The following is a 19732-nucleotide window of genomic DNA, read 5'->3' as shown; positions in this document are numbered from 1 at the left end:
CCAAAATGCCCTGAGTGAAACTTTAAAGACAGGCGCTGTAAAGCAGTTTTCGTCGTTCTTTTTGCAGTATTTTAAATATATATTCCTATGAAACAAACACATTTGTGACAGCCCTGAAGCTATAATCTACACCAAAAAGACGAGATATTTATATCGTCGAATTCGATGATCCCAGATGTATCCATTTACAAAGCCAGAATTAGGATATTGCGTATATATTTTCTCGAACAAGGGTCTAAATTTGCATTTAAAAAAACAAATGAAAAAAAAAAAAAATTATTTTTTAATAATCTTCAATGTATTTTCAATCTAAAACCAATAACAACAAATTTTAAAAATGTAATTCAGTACGTGGATAAAGCTGAATTTTGGCTATGAAATGACAGTAAAATCGCTATTTTTAGCTGATACGTTAAGACCGTAGAAGATGAAACAGATAATATACCAGAACTTGTATAGGAAACAGCCTTAAATGGTGAATCTAATCTATGCAAATCCTTTACATCCTTAAAACTTTTCTGAGACAACGTATAAAGCTCATAAATTATAGTTCTAGGGGGTGAACTACCTCATACGGTTTCAAACAGGATTGTTTCAGGTAAAGCCAAAAAGAGTGCTGTATCATTCAGTTATTGTGAGACATATTTTAACAGAATGCAACGGAAATGAATTTGTGTAAATAGACAGAGGCAGTAACTACCTCTACAAAGCTATTAAAAAGGCCAGCTACCTAGCCAAATAGGTACTAAATCATACTAGTGAACACAACAAAATCAAGTTGTAGTCTTAAATTGGCCAATAATAAGCTTTCAAACTTTCCACAGTACTGTACAAGGGATAACATATAGTCCCAAAGAAATAAAAGTAAATAATCAACAAAATAAACACATAATATTGCTAATGCTCCTCGAACGTGTTATTTTAATGAATTAATTTAAGACCGAGATTAGAGCAGTTTTTTTAGCACCCTTCATTGCTCCAAGATAACTTTCAATCCTTTTGTTAACACCTATCAGATAATTTGATAAAAGGTTAAATCTTCTATGTCTTAAAAATCTGTTCGTTTCCCATATATACATTCGTATGAATAACTTCGATAGTTTTCGGCATGGTATCTCAGTTGGTGGGACTTATGCGAAGCGAAATTTTCAAATTATTTAATTGTCTTCAGTCTCATATCTTGTTCTGATTTTAGAAAGACATATCATTGCTGTTTTGTATATGAGATATTTAAGCTTCTACCATGATTGGTTAGAATTATGCTGATATAACGTTTGTGGATTTAATGTTTCTGGATTATTCTCGTTAAATGCGAGAATAACAGGATGTTGAAAAACGCGAAGTAAAAAAAAAAGTTCTTAGTTTGCTGCTTAATGCACATTTTGGTCAGTCCAGCAGCCCCTTTTTGATTAAATTAAAGAAGAAAAGTTTTTTCTACTGAAAGTAAGGAGCAACATTCAAACTTAAACCGAACAGAAATCATACCGTATATACGGGGCCAACCCCCTCCTCCATACTCCTCTCTTCACGCTAAAGTTTCTTAGTACTTTCAAAAAAAGTTGTAATTTTAATTAAACGGCCTTTGTGTTTCAGGAATCGTTCTTAATTGTTCAAATAATCCCAGGAAACCCACTTTCCACGTAAAATCCTTCCCCCCGGACAATTCCATCCTCGTTGCAAGTTCCCCCAGAACATTTCTTGCGGACGATTCCGCATGAAAAATACTGTTTCGCATACTTTCATTTGAAAAAAAGACTTTATTAGTTTCTGATCGTTTTTCAGGTCATGGCAGATTCCCCCATGTGAAGAAAACTTTACAGTAATTGCCCCCCCTCCCCATTGGAAAGTTTCTCCGCAGAATGTTTTCTCGTGGATAATTTCTCCTGGTGATAATTACCCCATGGAAAAATCCCCCTCCATTGGAAATTTCCCCCGGACAATATCCCCAGAGCATTTCCACATGTAAAATAGGGTCGTTAACGAGGAAGTAAGACAAATAAAACGAATTTAGTATATGAATTCTGGCAGATTATCCCCCCGTTTGAAATTTCCCCTTGAAAGTTCACCCCTGAAAACTTCCATCCCAGGAAATTTTCCCCATAGAAGATCCATCCCCAGAAAATTCCGCCCCCCCCCCTGAAAAATGTATGTATACTTTTTAATAACAAATACTATATAGTGTACATATGTAAGCAATGTTTACATATGTAAACGATGGGCAAATTCCATAACTGGCGGCCCCTCCCCCAGAGAATTCCGACTCCGATGAAAATTTTCCCCGGACTGCTCCCCCGGAGGATCTCCACTATTAGTTTTGGCAAATTCCCCCAGTTAAAAATTTTTCCTTGAATGTTTACTCAGGAAAATTCCATCCCAATGGAAAATTTTCTACGTAGGAAATCTATCTCCACCCCCCCCCCCCCTCTGAAAAATGTGTATACTTCTTAATAACAAATACTATATTTGAACAATTGATTAGATTTCCTAACTTGCGGTCTTTCATCCGGGGGCCGTGTGGAGTCATGTCATCCCTAAAGACATATTTATTGAACCTTTCAACTATACCGAACAAAATTACTATCTCGAAATTTTGATCGGACGACTTTGGGGGGGGAGGAGAATGGTGTGGGAGAAGGTTAGTTGTCCTCCAATTTTTTGTTCACTTAAAAAGGGCACTAGAAGTTTTAATTTCCGTTCAAATGAGCCCAATCTTCTAGGACCATTGGTTCGATACAATAATTCCTGGGAAGAACAAAAAAAAAAAAAAAAAAAAAAACATCCGTGACCTTTCTTCTGGCAAAAAATACAAAATTCCTCATTTTTAACGACGGGGACTTGAGAACTCTACAGTAGGTTCTCTGATACACTGAATTTGATGGTGCGATTTTTAACGAGATTCCCCTTGACTTTTTGGGGATTTTTTTTCTCCTTTTTCGAAAATCAGAAAAATTCTCTCAGGCTCGTAGCTTTTGATGGGTAGCATTAAATTTAATGAATCTTGTGTGTATGGAATCAGCACAAAAATTCAGTTCTTTTGATGTATGTACTGTTTTTTAGAGTTTTGGTTATTATTGGGCCGAGTCGCTCCTTACTTACAGTTCGTTACCATGAACTCTTTGAAATACCACACGTATTGTCTGATTTTTTTTATCTATAAATTGTTACATTAAAACTTTTTATAATGATCTGGATACAAATAGGGAACCGATTCTTTTCTCTTTTTTCCTTTTTTAAGAAATAAATTGTTAATTGCAAGAAGAAATTAGGAGCCAAATTAGGGTTCGATTCAAGGCCGTATCCAAGGGGGGGGGTTACTGAGTCGAAATTCAAAAATCAATTCGAAAATCAAATTTTTGACCAAGTTAAAAATTAGTCTAAAAAATACCTGTAAAGACGAAAATACCTGTAAAGACGGGAAAAAATCGGGTAACCCACCCCCCACCCCCTGAACAAAAATCCTGGATCCGCTCTTGGTTCAATTTCCCATTAAGTAACAGAATATGTCTTCGATTAATTCATGCACAGAAGGACTGGGAAAACCGAGTCAGGTTGTTGTACAAGCTTTTGAGCACACCAAAAAGAGGAAATGTAGAAGCCCCAGGGTTGGGTAGGAAACCCAAGGGCTGCTACCTCTCCGACAGGTATTTCATTCCGGTTGAATATTATAAAAAAAGGGTACTGGGAATCCTGGGTTTTCCAAAATTTTATACTAATGATCACAGCTCGAGAAGGAAAGTAGTTATTCAAAATCCGTTATTTGAGAATTAATCATGTAATTTAACGATAAAAACAACTTTTTAAATAATTTTATGTTGTGAGAGCTATTGAAAAATAATTTCCGGATTGGAAAAAATTGGAAAATAAGTAAAAAAGGGTAATACAGGCAAAGTGTAAAGGAAACGCAAATGTTAAAAATCACAGAATACTGAGCAAATGCAGAGCAAATGCAGAGATCAAAATTAAAGAAAAAAACACAAGGACTGCAAGAGTTTAGACTTAGGATTTATAAATTCTAACAAAAGAGGAAAACGTGAAACGTACATAGCATTAATTCCAAACCCAAATATTATATATATTTTCCATGGTTGTTGTTAATATTACAATATTATCCACATTTATTAACTTAGTAAATTCAATTATACAGTGAGTAATTTGTCTTTATTGTTTAATATCTACTAATTTCTGTTTTTAAGCTAGATTTGCTTTTCTTCGCTTATGAGGCGCAACTTTGAATTTAAGAACCAATTTTTATAAAAAATCATTAATGATTTCATTTGTCGATATTGATCCTATCTTTTTAAATGTTTAAAAAAAAAATCGAAAGGCGTATTTGAATTATTATTCTGCTAACTAAACATTCCATTATTAAAATTAACGAAAACAGTTTAAAAATCTCTCTACACAATCTGCTGCTGTGCAAAATTTGATCTTGTAGAAGTAATTTTTACATGATGACAGCGAGGTTAGCTAAGTGATTACAACCCTGGATTCAAAGACACGATTTAGCGGGTTGCCTATGATTGTAATGTCCATTCTGACATAATAGGGAAACCTAAGAAAAGAATGGGCTCCTTAGAAATGGGACAGATTTTCGCTCTGTCTCCCATGCCTTCTTTAAATCGGGTTCTGGTTTGTCTATGTCAGCTGCAAAATTCTTATATTTAGTTCTGTAGGAATATCTATTAAATGTAGGTGTCACAATAGATAGGGGACAACTATCTGGTTCTTGGTCCGCAGGAATTTGGATTCAAGTATTGTTATTGTTTGTAACAAAACTTAGGCACTAATAAATTAATTCTTTATCTGATGTCTATCATGCTTAATTTAAGTCTTCAGTAAAATCAAACAGTAATATCGGTCTTTTCTGGCGAAGACATTGCTGATCAACAATCGTGAGAACAGACTTGTTAATCAACAATTGTGAACAACAATAATTTCTCAAGAATACCAATTTTTTTAGGGATAGAAATAAACGGCGATTTTCTTAAAATTAATTGAACATTGTTTTACTGTTTTCTATTAGATTCATGTTTACTCTTGTATTTTTCACTATTTGTACAACTTTTTACCGTGGTTGAATTGATCAATATTGATCAATAAAACCTTTGTTGGTCGCTAGAACGTGATTGTTGATTAAAGATGTCTCGCCAGAACAGACTATTGAACAACAGTGTTGATTAACAAGGTCGCCAGAAAAGGCCTTATTACGATTTGTCTAGGTTGCATTATGCACAATGCTGCTCGTGTTTCCTATCCTCAACAGCGCAAAAAATAGGAGAATTTATTTATTTTTGTGTTTTTCTTGACTTTTTTAAATTCCATCCTTTTTGAAAAACTCTTCGGTACACTTTGTATCATAATCGTTTGGTATTCCGAACATGTTGTATTTTAAGTTTTTCACCCTCAAAAATTTTTAGTTGTTCTACTTCATATCGTCAGAGGTGTTGAACAGTCTTCTTCTGCGTAAAGACATGTGCAACTGGGCAACAGGCGTTATCATAAGATACAATATCACTAACCTTGAACAGTGGATTAGAGATAACGTACCCCAGGTAAGGTGATATTTCCCGTAATTTTTAATTGTCTTATACTAAAAACTCTGAAGAATACCCTGACGGAGATAGGCTGGGTATAAAAGATTGGAGGTGTTCCAGTGTTTTCAGATGGTTTGGGGTCTTCGTTCCGTCATAAGCTCCTTCATCCGTCCCTATCCCCGAAAAGGGAATCCTGCTTGCTTGGTCTTATAGATGCATCCTGGTGGATCTTTCATGAGTTTTCCCAGCCAAAACTGTTACTGCTAATGGTGCTGCAGGGTGATCTAGAAGAAGTGATACCCCTCAAGGAAATTGTAGCATAGTAAACGACACAGCGTTTGCATTGGATTCTGATCGATGGATAATGCTTCAGGGTTTTGTTTGTTTTGGTGGGCTTTTTTGGGATGAAACACCTCTTTCTAGCCAAGCTATTAATTATAGGCTGCCTCCCCATAGTAGTATAGAAAATCTCAGTATGAATATATAATGAATCAGAGGTAATAGGCTTGAGATTGCTTGTGCAGAATTTTGACTCTTGTTGATAGAAGAGCATAGCCATATGTGGAAAACCATGTTGTGACCAAGATGGGCCCCGGATTGTATAAAGTCTCTATTCATACGGGAGATCCCAGGAGCTTCTTGCTGTCCGGTTGTAAGCCGGCTTACACGCTTTGTTTAGACTTGAGATGTGTTGGTCCCCGACATACACTGGTTTGGGACTCATTCCTTTCCTAGGGCCATAATCGTTTCGAATATCTATATAATATGAAACTTGTAACTTGGAATGTCACAACGTTAAAAAACAACTATCCTATTGATATTTTGACTGATGAATTAAGAATTTTTAAACTGGACTTATATGGAATTTCAGAAACACTATTTTACCTAACATGCAGTTGGGTAATATGGGATTTATTTACTCAGACAGGAAGGATGGGGTAAATAGACTGGGAGTACGGCTCATGGTGAAGAAGGACGCTTCTAAGTCTTGCTTAGGTTGGGAAGGTATTAATAATAGAATGCTAGTTGCTCATTTTGCGACTAAAAAGTGTAAGCTATCAGTCACAGCAGAATATGCTGTTGTAACACCGACTGATAAGGAAATTCATGACACAAATGAATTTTACTTAAAGCTATAGGAACAAACAGACAGGATGCAGGTAGAAACATTTTACTCCCATAGCCTAGCGTAGGTAAATTTGTTGCAGGAAAAGAAAATAGTAACGGTTTTAGACTGCTGCCATTTTGTAGGTGTAACAATCTAGTTATAACCAATACAATATTTGGTTATAAATGGCCCGTAAGTTGGTATAGTGCCCACATGATCGTAAGCCTACCTTATTGATTACGGTATTGTAAACAGAAGACTGGCAGGATTGATGCAAGATACTGTAGTATATAGGAAGGCTGCTATTCATTTTAAAAGTAAGGATTCTTATTAAGGGGTATCTAGGGTTACTTTGAAGCTGAAATTTAAGAGGGGTAACTGCCTTCCAGGAAGTTATGGTGTCGGTAGACTCCAGGATATGAATTTGAGGGAAACTTTCCAAGAACACTTGAATGTGAGACTAAAGAGTCTAAATTTGGGCGATGTAGAAGATGGTTGGAATAATTTTAGGAAAATAGTTTGTGAAGTAGCAGATGGTGTCTTAGGGAGGAAAGTTGGAAACATAGATAGGAATACTATTGAAAATGCTTTAAGTTTAGCAGAGAAGGGGATGAGCTTGCACAAGAAGTATTTGAGTGACAGATGTTATGAAAATAAGAGGAATGCCAGGAAAGTAGAGAAATTGTTAAAATATGAATTAAGGAGGTATAAAATTGAGGCCATGAATGAAATTGCTGAAGATCTGGAAGATGCAGCGAGACTGCATAATAATAAAACATTGTATTGGCATGTTGAAAACTGAGAGGGAAAAGTCAATCTTGATTTGTCACAGTTAAAGATAGGGACGGGATCACAATTAGTTCTCCCTAGGAAGCAATTTACTTAGTGACACTTTTTAGACTTATAGATGTTTTAGTTGTTTTAGGAAGGGGAGAGAATGCGTCGACCGAATTTTCACTCTTTTGTTAATAATTGGGAAGTGCCTGAGTCATTTGACCCCATTTAGTCCTTAGCTTTGTAGATTAAGAGCAAACGTTTGATTCAGTCAACAAAAGAGTGTTAGCAAAGGTCCTATCTTTGTATGGTATACCAGATACATACATTACACTGATTAGTGCTATGTAGGAGAATAAAATTGCTGCGGTTAAGGTCGGAAATGATGTTGGTAGCTAGTTAAGGAAGATTGGGTTCTATCCCCATTTATACGGATGATTATTATTTACTTTATCCTAAGGAGTACGGCAAAGGCCATGGAAGATCGTGGAATCAAATGGGAAAGTAAAACTCTCCTAAACTTAAATTATGCTGATGATTCGAGCATCTTAGATGAAAATGTTAGCAAAATGAATGATTTTTTGGAGATTTTGAGAGTTCAGGTTGCAAGAAGAGGTTTGAAAATTAATGTTCAAAAGACTAAGTCGCTTAGACTGGGAATAAGTGTAGGCGAAGACGTGATGCTGGGTAACGAGACGATCGATCAAGTGGATAGCTTTACTTATTTAGGTAGTATTTTTATTGAAGATGGTGAATGCAGTAAAAATGTTGAAGTAGAATAGCCAAGGCCTAGGCTTTTGTTCACAATTGAAATTTTTTTTGGAAGAATAGGAAGATAAGTCTGTAAACCAAGATTAGAATATTGGAAGTCATAATGATGAGAGTGGTCAAGTATGGCCCTGAAACGTGTGGACGCTCCGGAAGGCGGAAAGGGTTTTTTAGATGCTTTCCAGAGGAATTGTCTATGGATTGTTTTAGATACCCGGTAATGAAAAGATTGATCAAGTGGGCAGCTTCGCTTATCATGGTAGTATTGTTGGTGGAGATGGTGGGAGCAGTGAAAATGTTAAAAGTAGAATAGCCAAGGCTCAGGGTGTTTTTTCACAGTTAAAAAAAGTTTGGAAGAATAGGAAGATAAGTTTGTAACCAAGATTAGAATATTAGAAGCTACAGTGGTTGCAGTTTCAAATATGGTTCTGAAGCATCGGCGCATCGAAAAGCGGATGAAGATTTGCTAGATGTTTTCCAGAGAAATTGCCTAAGGATTGTTCTGGGCACCCGGCTGACTAACCGTATTTCAAACAATAGGCCGTACGAAAAATTGGTTCAATACTGCTCTCTAGGGCTATAATGAAAGAAGGGTTGAGGTGGCTAGGCCACGTTGTGCTGATGAAGGATGACAGATTGCCGAAGATTGTTCTTCTTAGCCGACCTTCCATGGCCAAACGAAAAGTAGATCGGCCCTGAATTGGGTAGGAGGATGTCGTAAGGAATGATTTAAGGGAAATTAGAACTTCTTGGGAGGGTTTAAAGAGGGAAGCATTAAATAGATGGGGATGGAGGAGGAGTGTTTGCACCTGTGTTGGCTTCAGATGGCTTGATGCTGCTGTGAGTTGTTAGTAGTAGTAGTAGCAACAGTTTTACTAAATTGGGCTTGGATTTTTTTTTTTTTTTTTTTTTTTTTTTTTTGTAAGTTATGCAAAGATAGTAAACATGTCTTTGAAATAGCGCCGGCTTAAAGGACTCTTATCAGTGTGAGCTTAAATAATATATAGAAAAGTGATTCTAGAAGGGCATAGATTCTCAGATAATTTATAGGGCTGAACGAAAATTTTAAAAGTAGATTTTAACACAAGTGCTATGTATTATAAGAAAAATATCTGTAGTCTATGTAATCATTTTTGTTCAAATATCACTTTGATGTTTCAACGTCTATTTAAGACAAAATTTAGAGTTTTGTGTAAAAAAAATGCGAACCTTACTTTTCTCTTTATTTTTCTCACCATTATTATCTATACCTGTTTTTCAAGTTTACCTGATTTTTTCTTTTCTTTTTGTTTTCAATTCCGCCATTTTCAACTCGTAGTTCTTGGCTCATCGACCAACGAAATTTCTTTTGGGTTTTATTAAGTATTAGGCTTGCTTTCTTATCGTGTTTTTTTTTAATTATTTGTATTACATTAATTTTTGGTGATTGATGCAAGTAATTTACCTTATTAGTCAATAGCTGCTCACCATTAACTTACTATTTTCCACTTTTTTTCAGGGAAGTGACAAAGTAGCCTCGATTCTGAAAACTCTGCAGCCAGTCATAAATGCATCGCAACTCTTTCAAGCAAAGAAAACAATTGAAGATGTCGACAATTTGGTCTCTTCCGTAGATGATTTGACTGCTCCACAGATATTGAAGCTTCTTCATTTGTTTACACCTCAGAGCTATGAAGAAGTGTCTTCAGGATTCCTGCCGGCGGTTGAGAGAAAACTAAAAGGGATTCGGCCTGCCTCAGAATTTGATGTAAGTCTTGCTATTTTACGGTGTTTACTATATTGAAATTCTGTTTCTTCTTGAGGAAGAGAGAGTAGATAGAAATCCGTATTTTAAGCCTATATTTTACAAAATACAAATAGTTAGTTGGCTAAAATGTAATTTTGGCAGGAGCTTCTGAAGCTGGAAAAGATGACGCCTCCAATCCAGAATGTACTGATTTTGTGCAGTTCATACTGCTTGAATTTTTCTTGAAGTGAAGATACATACCCCCCTCAGCCTTTTCCAATGTATTCCTCATGCTCAGGCGTGATCAAATGCCCAATAAGGGCATTTACAATAAGGTTTACAATAAGGGCCGGATTTGAAGCTTTGACGCTTCTTGGCCCAAGCGTTTTTTTCGCTCCGTTTTTGCGAGATTTCCGGGGAAATCCCCCAAAATTCTGGGATAGTGGAAACACTGAATAGAATGCAACTGATGAGTCAAAAGTAATGAAACAGAGTTGATACGGAATTCTCAGCTGCCATTCTTGGGAGACATCTGATAGTTTATAAGTGGCATGGAGTTCCTGTATTGTTTAAAATCACTTATCTGCCAACAGATAGCTTGGCGGTGGAGTACAACTGGCACTTCGACGATAATCACATAATTCCAGTTTTGTTATGAAAAAAATCACTCAGTGATAATTTATTGCGCCCCCTGGCATTTTGCGCCCCTAGGCCCGGACCTAGTGGGTCTATTGGTAAATCTTGGCCTGTTTACACTTGATAGCAAAGAATTATTCAAGGAGCGTCGTATCAACTTGTAAACTTTTTTACCATTCAAACTGAAGTTTTGAAAAGAAACTAAAATGGGTAGTAATACCTTCCAACCTTCCTCCTCGGTAGCTTCATCCTTTTCAAGAATAAGGAACAGTAAATGGAAAGCATTAGTAACTCATTGATGTTGTAATTTGCTGAAACTTCAGAGTGTTAGGACAGCATGAGGTGTTTGTGTTTTTCAGGGGCCTACTGAATTCTCTGAAGAAGACACTAACTCCACTCTCTTACGAAAATGATGATTAAATCTGTTATCATTCTACTAATCTAAACACTCAAAGTGTTGGAGGGGCAAATTCCCAAATCAGCTCTATCCAGTACGTCAAAGCATTATCAACGTCAGTTTTCTTACAAGGAAACTGATATGTCTAGGATATTCGCAGTTTTTTTACTAAAATTGTGACTGAAGAAAGAGTAAAGAGTCGTAAACGTGTCACTGGTTTACTATAATGCTCCAATGGCGTACTTCATATACCACTTTGCTAGATGCGTATGAACTCTCGCTGTTGTGTTTCAAAATTAGAAGCTTCGTTTAGGGATATATTCAAAAGGAAAAGGAAGAAAATGGAAGTAATAAGAAATTGGAGGACATTCGAAAATATCTAGTTGAAGGCGCTGAAGGTTTTCTCTCAAATAACTAAATTTCAAAAGTTTTGCACTAAGACCCAAGTTCATGATCTTAAGGTTACTGAAGACTATTTTGAGAATAAGACGGCATAACAAAAAAAAGGAGAAAATTGACAGGAACCTGCTTGTTTAACTTTTTTGGTGTTTCCGTTTTCTCAGTTTTGATGTGTGGGTGTGAATCGAGGGTGTAAACTGAGCAGCGTGAAAAAAAATCTAAGGGTTCGAGACTAACTGTATTAGGGGCTTCCTCGATGACCGACATGGTTGCTCAAGCTTTCATTCTTGAAAAACAAAACAGTCGTTTGTGGCCAATAAAGTTGCATGTAGTCGATGGGGCTACTCGATTCACATTTTGTGCATAGGTAAAGATCGACTGCCTCACGATGAGTGGTTTTGGGTCCTCCTCATATCAGAAGGTGTAGACGACAAGAGGCAACGCCAGGCTGGTATCTGGATAGAGTTGCTACGCTGTTCAAATCGTTAACGGAAGATCTTTGGTCCGTGGCACTGAAGAGGTCATCGTGAAGAGTCACTGTTTTTCCCTTATGCGCTAACCGGCGTGGGAGGACCTAAATCTTAGTCTATTCTGAGATCAAGTTTCCTAGTTCTGTCTTTTGATAAGGTTTTGTTGACATAGGTGTACTAAGTGTGTGCCCGTTGCAGCTAGCCGGACTATCACTATTCTTTTTGGCTCTGGGGAATCGGCTTTTGCTTGAATTATTCTTCCTACTTTCATTTTGCTTTTTGATGTATTTATGTTTTATTTCCTGTTCTAAGTATATTTTCTATATGACTGTTCACAAACAACATACAGTTCCCCTTAGGAGATTTTGTCCATCCATGTTGATGTCCAAGGGGTTTTGAAATCCCTAATTTCAAATGTCAGACAGAAATGGAGATTCGAGCCTCATTAGACAAAACATAGTATGCAGCCTATATCTTCACAAATAAAATTCAAATTTCGCTACACTTTGCATTGAAAGGTTTCTGGGCTTGTTGACTGCAAATCTGAGAATAACATTGCAATATAGAAATCGAAAAGAAAAATATGATAAGCCAACATTCCACAAATATTATTTAATTTCTTTACAAAGTTGGTGTCGCTGGAAAATATTTATGAAACATTTAGGTTATATACTGTGCATTGTTTTAAGACGATCATATTCTCATTTAATCCCCGTATCTTTAAGTTATGACTTCAAAAGTCCTGAAGCACCAATTTTGATGGGTATCAAACAAGAAAATGTTGTTTGATAACAATTTGTTTTGGTCATTTTGGTTGTTTGTGCATTGATGTTTGTGAAATAGATACGTACTGTGTTAACTTTTTACCTTATATTTTCCAATATAATCACATACTTGCTATCAACAAGCGCAGAGATCTTTCAGTGCAAACGACGATGGAAGCTGGAAGCAATTTGTGAAATAAGTAGGCTGCACAATGTGTTTCCTTTGAAAGCAGTCTTATATTTTGAAATATAATCACATACTAGCTATAAACAAGCGCAGAGATCTTTCAGTGCAAACGACGATGGAAGCTGGAAGCAATTTATGAAATAAGTAGGCTGCGCAATGTCTTTCCTTTGAAAGCAGTCTTCTTAGACACAGGATTGTTTGCTGTGATTATAATTTTTAAATTTTTTACTTTGGCGTAGGCTAAACAGGAAAATATGTGTAATGTTAGCTTTCCCGGGGTTGTATTGTGGGGAGACCTGGATATGCGGAGTCGTTTAGTCACCAGTATTAATGTATAACTTCAGACACTTACATTTCAAGTTCATTACTTGTGCTTAAACGTTGCATCAATAGCTTATTTCACAAATTCTTAATTTGGCTTGTATTTTCGAGAACGTTAAAACAGAAAATTTCAGAAGACAGAACAGTAGAGTGCAATAATAAAATCTTAATGCCAACTTAATTGATTTAATTAAACCTAAGTAGACTATACATTTTCTTTCATCAGTTTTATCTGGTTAGGTTCTTTTCCATTAATGTAGACTTTTCCCTTAGCAGAATTTTATATATTTTTATCTCGAATTTAGAAATATTTACACTACCAGTGCCAAACGAAAACCAGGTCTTCCCCGAATGGGGTGGGAGGATCTCGTAAGGAAAGAGTCAAGAGAGAAGGGAACCTCCTGGTAGTATTTAAAGAAAGGCTTTGAATAGATTGGGACGGAGGAAGAGTGTGCGTAGCTGTGTTGGCTTCGGGCGGCTTAGTGGTGCAGTGAGTTATTTTTAGAAGTAGTAGTAGTAGTAGCCTTTCTTCTCATAGGTCGTTGTTAATTTTAATTACAATTTGTGGAAGGTCTATTAGGAGTGTTTATATTTTATTTTCTATGAAATTTATTTCTTTTATCCTTAATTGCTTACTTCATTACCATCAAAAAATCACCATCACAATCACAACCAATATTACAAGAAGAAAAAAATTGTGGATTAACAGTTTAATATGTTACCGTGAATGTCTGAAATTAGCGCAGTGAATGTCCGAAATACCTTTTTTTTTCTTGGATTTAGTCAGCGTTGCCAGTCAACCGTTTCAGTTTAATGCAAGGTTCGATGATGACAGGTTAGGTTAGATTAGGTTGGGTTAGGTTATCTTGGCATTTTAACCCATTTCTTATATTTATAACCAAATTCAACCTAATCTAACCTAAGCTAATATAATCCAATCTAACCTACCTTTAACTTTTACTATCATAGCATGCATAAGACTGATAAAGCTAGCTCACAAAGCTAATCGAATCAAATCAGAGAAAAGGGAATTTTGGACATTCACCGATGAATGTCGACACTAGTAAGTAAGTAAGTAAGTATGACGGCACTAGACCCTTAAGGTCCAAACCGGCGGTGCTGATCTCCACACTAACCAGATTTCGGGCATTCACTGTAACATGTATAATGATATTCACTCCAGAAAGTCTGAATAATTTGGATATATCAAAGTTAAAGAAGAGAAAGCGTTTAAAATGTCGTTTGTTTTCAGCAAATTGTGTTCTGGTCATTGCGCTTCCTGTGACTGAGACCAGATAGTTATTACTACATTAATTTTGTCAATTATACTTATTACACTAATTTTAAATCATGAAACAGCCAAGTGTTAATTTTTACAATGAAAACGGCCAAGAAACATCAGACGCTGGATTGCGTCGATGGTTTCTCTTATCGACACTGACGCTAGTTTCCACTTTTGAAAGCTACCCATTGCTTTGGAAGACCCTTTTTTAGTGAGTCTAAACTCACTACCACATGCAGCCATGTTTTAGTGATATAATAAAGGATTGTAATGATGTATACTTAATTTTAGGCTCAAATTCTTGCTGATACAAATTATTTATTTCCACTGAACATCTCTTACTGTCCATCAACAGTGGACCTGGAAACAGTGCAAATCCCTCAGGGTTTATCCATTCCTGCCACATTATCCTAAAGTGATGCCGTTTGATCTCGGTTTGTACATTCCAGTGACTACTTTCTTATGTGCATTGCAGTGACTACTCTCTTATATGCAAAATCTTAATTTTTGTTATTTAAACTTTTGGGCTATTTAAAAGCTGATGTTAGTAAAAACACTTTTAGAGCTTTATTTGGTAGTCAAACTAATATTGAAATTTTTTAGTACTGTAGTTATTATCAGGTATCATCAGGATAGCCGTGTATTATTTTGTTAAGGAATTCGATTACTTGAATGCATTCTTTCAAAGTGATCACTTTTTTGCAAGAGCTGGGTGTATTAATTCTATGATTTTGATGTTATAACAACAACTTCATACTTCAAGGCTATGTGGCGATTTTGTCCGGGGAGGGTGTTAAGCTATTCGTCAACTAGTGTCAAATTAGACACTTTTATTTTTGATGGAGATGGAAACTATGTTATTTTTATTAGAGATGAAAACTGTGCCACTTCGTGGATACAAAAGGTTATAGTACTTGAAGGTATGCTTCCCATTTCTTTTCTTTGGTTTGTCATATCAATTTGATTCAAATATTGGAGAAAGTAAGAGAACGATTTTCCTATTTCATTTCAACTACGACGTAACGTAACGTGTTTTTCTTGTAAGGATTCATGCTTTTAATAAAGAAGACGTTGCAAATTAAAACTCGTAACTATCTTATCGTAACCATTACACTTAGGATGTAAGTTTTGAAACGTTTTATAATTTCTCCCTTGTTATTACACCCAGCTAAGTGCTTTTTTAAATGCCTAAAAAAAGAAAACAAAAATGAAAAGTAGAGGTCAGTAACTTCCGCTTCTACTTTACCATAAAAGATCACCACTGGTGTAACTCATTATGCATAAACTAAATTCTTGGGTAAATATCTATATTCTACTATAAGTGATATATGACTTTGGATACGCAGACTATGCCCTCTTTTACGTATTCTTAGATATTTTTTTTAGGTATTTGTGGGAATATAAGTATTGGAATAGTTCTTTGGATAAAAAAAAGACTGTTTGGTTTGTACTTCTGATCTCAACCGTTTAAAATGGTGTGTTTTTAGAAGTGCTTATGGTTCTTTAATGTATGTGTATCCTGCTGTTTTTTTGTTTTTTTTTGCTTTCTTTTATAGTTTAATAAAGAATGGTGCCAAAACCCGTGTTGGTTGTTCCGTTTCAAATTTAATCTTGACTTAGTGAGGAATGATGGATAAATTGTTTATTTTGCATATTACTTGCCGAACAAAATGTGCCTGAGATGGTTCTAATATGTTTAGAAATGGGAATAATACTGAGAAAAAATTTAATGGAGACAAGCTTTTCCTGCTATCCCTTAGGTTGGTTCTAAGTAATGACATAGTGTGAAGCTGAATCATCCCGTGCCGAAGTCTAATTGGCTGTCATATGTAGAAGCGGAAGGTTGGCATTTGCAGGGGATCATCCCCCCTTTTTTCCGAAATGTCATATTGTCGGGTACTACTAAGAACCGTGTATGGTGCTTAACTTTTTTTATTCTGTTTATTAACTGGCAGTCAAACAATATTATGACACGTAATTTTAGAGACTTATAATTATCCTGCATAAAATACATTATATTGGTTAAAAATTGCTATGTCCATTGTGTATCTCAGAGGGAATTTAAATAATTGAAAAAGTAAGTCTGTTTTTGCAACATCCGTTGCTACGGGTTTTGTTTAAGCTCTCAAAAACTATGAACATACGGATTTGGTGAAAATGTAGCTCACAGATTAATCAGTATAAAGTGGCTTTTCTTACGTAACTAATCAGTCTTCGAGGTTTTAGCAATTAACATAATCAAATGTATTTAAAAAAAAGAGTGCTTTTGCAAAAAGGATCCTAAAAACTAGTCAAAATTCTTCAAAGGGTTTCTAAAAAGTAGGCTCTGCTATAGTTGTAGATCTGTCCTTAGAGGCCATTTCTCTCAACTGCTGTTGGACTCACTTTTCTAGATCGACTCCCTATGTGGTTTTAAAGACATTTCTTTTCTTAATCAATTCTAAATTCGATGATAGGCAGTATTTTTGTACAATCGATGTTTTTATAAGAAGTACAAAGTTACGTTATGTAGTATAGATTGTTATATTTTGTTTATTTTGGCAACTTAAGAACCAAACTTGATTATTTTCTTGGTAGTGTAATTCGGCTGTCGTATGCCAAAAGCTAGTACGTGAATTTTTCAAGTTTTGAGGAAATTTCAAAATAATGATTTTGTTTTTCTCTTTTGGAACGAGACTAATAGATGAAGATGCACGATTTCGTCTAAACATTTTACGACATCTGTCTTTTTTCCGTCTTTGCCACTACATTTTCTGCTAAACGTAGCTACCAGGTTATTTTCCCAAAATATCACTGTTTGATTTTGATTTTGGACAACTGGTCTAATCTGTTTTTACCGCCATAGATACTAGGTCGTGTTCCAGAAAGAATAGCAGAAAGAAAAATTCTGACCTCGTTGGGACTAGGCGATAGATATCCTCGAAAGGTTTTGTGTAGTTTGCAGGTTTTGGCAAGGACAGCCGAATTACTAGGCTAAAATTTTGATGTTTTTGTTTTTTGTATTCTGTATTGATGCCTTATCTGTTCGATGCTTATCCCGATGACATTCAGTATTTATATCTAAGTCTGAATCCTTAGTTGTCTCTATATATTTCCCCTTTTGCCGTTTCTTTATTCATGCTTTCTTTTTTTCATGTAAATAATAAAAAAAGAAAGGTCTAAAAAATAAAAATAGTAAGATCTTCGAGCTTACCTTTCAATTTGTGCCTAGAAGAACATCGATACCTTGAGGTGCCTTTAGCCTTGAATATTGTTGACTGATTATTTTTTAGTCATAATCTATGGGACTGATTGGCTTCTGGATTTCATAATGATAATAATTTTCATTATTTATCACAGAATATTTTCTTTTTAAACTGAAATTTATTTAAGTAATTCATAGTTCCTATATAAGATTAAATTTTATAATAGGATACGTTATTATTAAATTAGTACGAAATATACAATGATATCATGCATGCCATGGACTAGCTTATTTTTGTACAAATTACCATACATAGTAAAAGCATTAGGGGCTGAGGGAAGTCATCAGCCCTTGATGTTGGTTGAAATTACCATTTCTTAGATTTTTTTTTTATTTTGGTCAGTAAATTCACTTTTTTAGTTTTAACTTAACACTCTTTCTGGACCTACTGCTACTACTTCTAAAAATTCATTGCAGCACCTAGCTGCCTGGGGCTAACACATTTACGCACGCTCCCACCCCATTCCACCAATCTATTCAAAGCCTCCCTCTTTATACCCTCCCAATAATTTTATTTAATGACCTGTGTATAGTAAAAGAAATGATCTTTGGCAATTTTCACCGCTATAATAAAACTGACCAAGTTATGCCTATCCCAGTAGTTAGTGGTCAGGTCCCTCTAGGAGCTACTTATATTTTTATCCACTACTAGCACATACCTTAAAATTATTATCCGTAGGCTTTTGGAATGGTAATCATGAAGAACGTATAGGCATCCTTTTATCTACAATTGGATTTTAATTAGTCAATCGAATATGTCGGCTCTAATTTTATACCTATTGTATGAACTCTGGCTTCCAATCTTTTTCAAGTGGCTTAAAAAAAAGATAAACTGTCGTCATATAGTGATATATCGATTTGTTTAAGTGAAGTTTGCTTGCCAAATTTTGTTTACTTCCTACACTTTAAGTATCCCCAGTGCAATATGACCTAGTACACTGCGTTTAGAGTGTTATATATGTTTCACTTGATTATGTCGACTCTTCCCTTTTGTGTAAAAATAAAACTGCTTTTGAAGGGCTTCTCTGTTGTTTTGTTTTTTAAATAGAGAGTACACGACCAATTTGGAAGCCGAATCGATTAATACCATAGAAAGAATGGCTGTCAAAAGTGACAAAGAAAATACACCGTTTCTTCATGTTATGAATTACCTGTCCTTTGGTGGGAAATTTTTTCTTTTTTTTCTAGTGTGCAAATTGCCCTTGATAGTATTTTATCATGAATTTAGTCGAATTAGCTCCTAAAAAAATGAACAAGATCTGGTATCTTGGGGTGTTAATCTTCGGATCGTTTTGGCTACTGAACAATAATCTGGCTTCGAGTTGATTTGGTTTCAAAATGACTTACATATGTAATGCTTAATGCAAAAGCAATTATTTGAGCTCGAACTTAACATGCAGAATAAATCTGTACACTGGCAAAATAAAAACCGTAAAAAGTATATTGCCCAGTTTCAAACTTTTTTGAATCCTTGTTTCAAGAGAGATAGTAATTGCGAAAACAGCCTACCTGTTTTGAACTTTTGCAAATGTCATAAAAAAAGCGCGTCAAATCTTTCACAAGCTGCGCAAAACCAACAATGAGAACCCATTGGTTTTTGAAGACATAGGTTTAAAAAAAAAAAAAGTTTCTAAAAAGAAGTTTTTCAAAGAAACCTATAGAGCCATATTAAAACTTAATGGAGCAGAAAAAAGGTTATATAGCAATAAAACATTTAGTGGTAACGAACAGTAAGGAGTGACTTGGCCTAAAAAATAAGGGAAAATCAAGAAAAGGGAATTTTTCTAACAATAGATAAATCAAGATAATTGGATTCTTATGCTGATTCCAAATATGTAAAATTCATTAAGTTTAATCATACCCATCAAATGTTTTTTCTTTATTTTTGAAAAATGGAAGAAACCCCCAAAAGTCAAGTGATTTCTAATGAAAATCAATCAGGAATCAGTCAGGTTTTAATGAAGATCAATCATGTTCAGCGTGTCAGATAACCCTACTTTAGAGGTTTCAAGCTCTCATCTACAGGGACATAGAATTTTGTATTTCTGCCAGGAGAAAGATAATAGATTCGTGTATTTTTTTTTTTTTTTTTTTCCCCAGGAGTAATCATATCTTACCTATG

General features: G+C 35.3%; 2 protein-coding genes across 2 annotated transcripts in view; both read left to right on the top strand.

The window, feature by feature from the left end:
* Positions 1-18621, top strand: part of LOC148955153 (unconventional myosin-Va-like) — a 67289-nt gene extending 48668 nt beyond the window's left edge. The window contains exons 17-19 of the mRNA XM_089104829.1: positions 5418-5552; positions 9683-9931; positions 14658-18621. Coding sequence (XP_088960955.1) covers positions 5418-5552; positions 9683-9931; positions 14658-14780 — 507 coding nt within the window. The 3' untranslated portion in view covers positions 14781-18621. The remainder of the gene's footprint in view (positions 1-5417; positions 5553-9682; positions 9932-14657) is intronic.
* The window catches only part of TM9SF3 (transmembrane 9 superfamily protein member 3), a 696120-nt gene that overhangs the window by 201259 nt on the left and 475129 nt on the right, over positions 1-19732 (top strand). The window lies entirely within an intron of this gene.

The sequence above is a fragment of the Artemia sp. Qi Xiang Cuo genome, chromosome 2, assembly GCF_049724085.1.
Source record: "Artemia sp. Qi Xiang Cuo chromosome 2, ASM4972408v1, whole genome shotgun sequence".
Taxonomy (NCBI): Eukaryota; Metazoa; Arthropoda; class Branchiopoda; order Anostraca; family Artemiidae; genus Artemia; species Artemia sp. Qi Xiang Cuo.
This window is presented reverse-complemented; position numbering and strand designations above follow the sequence as displayed.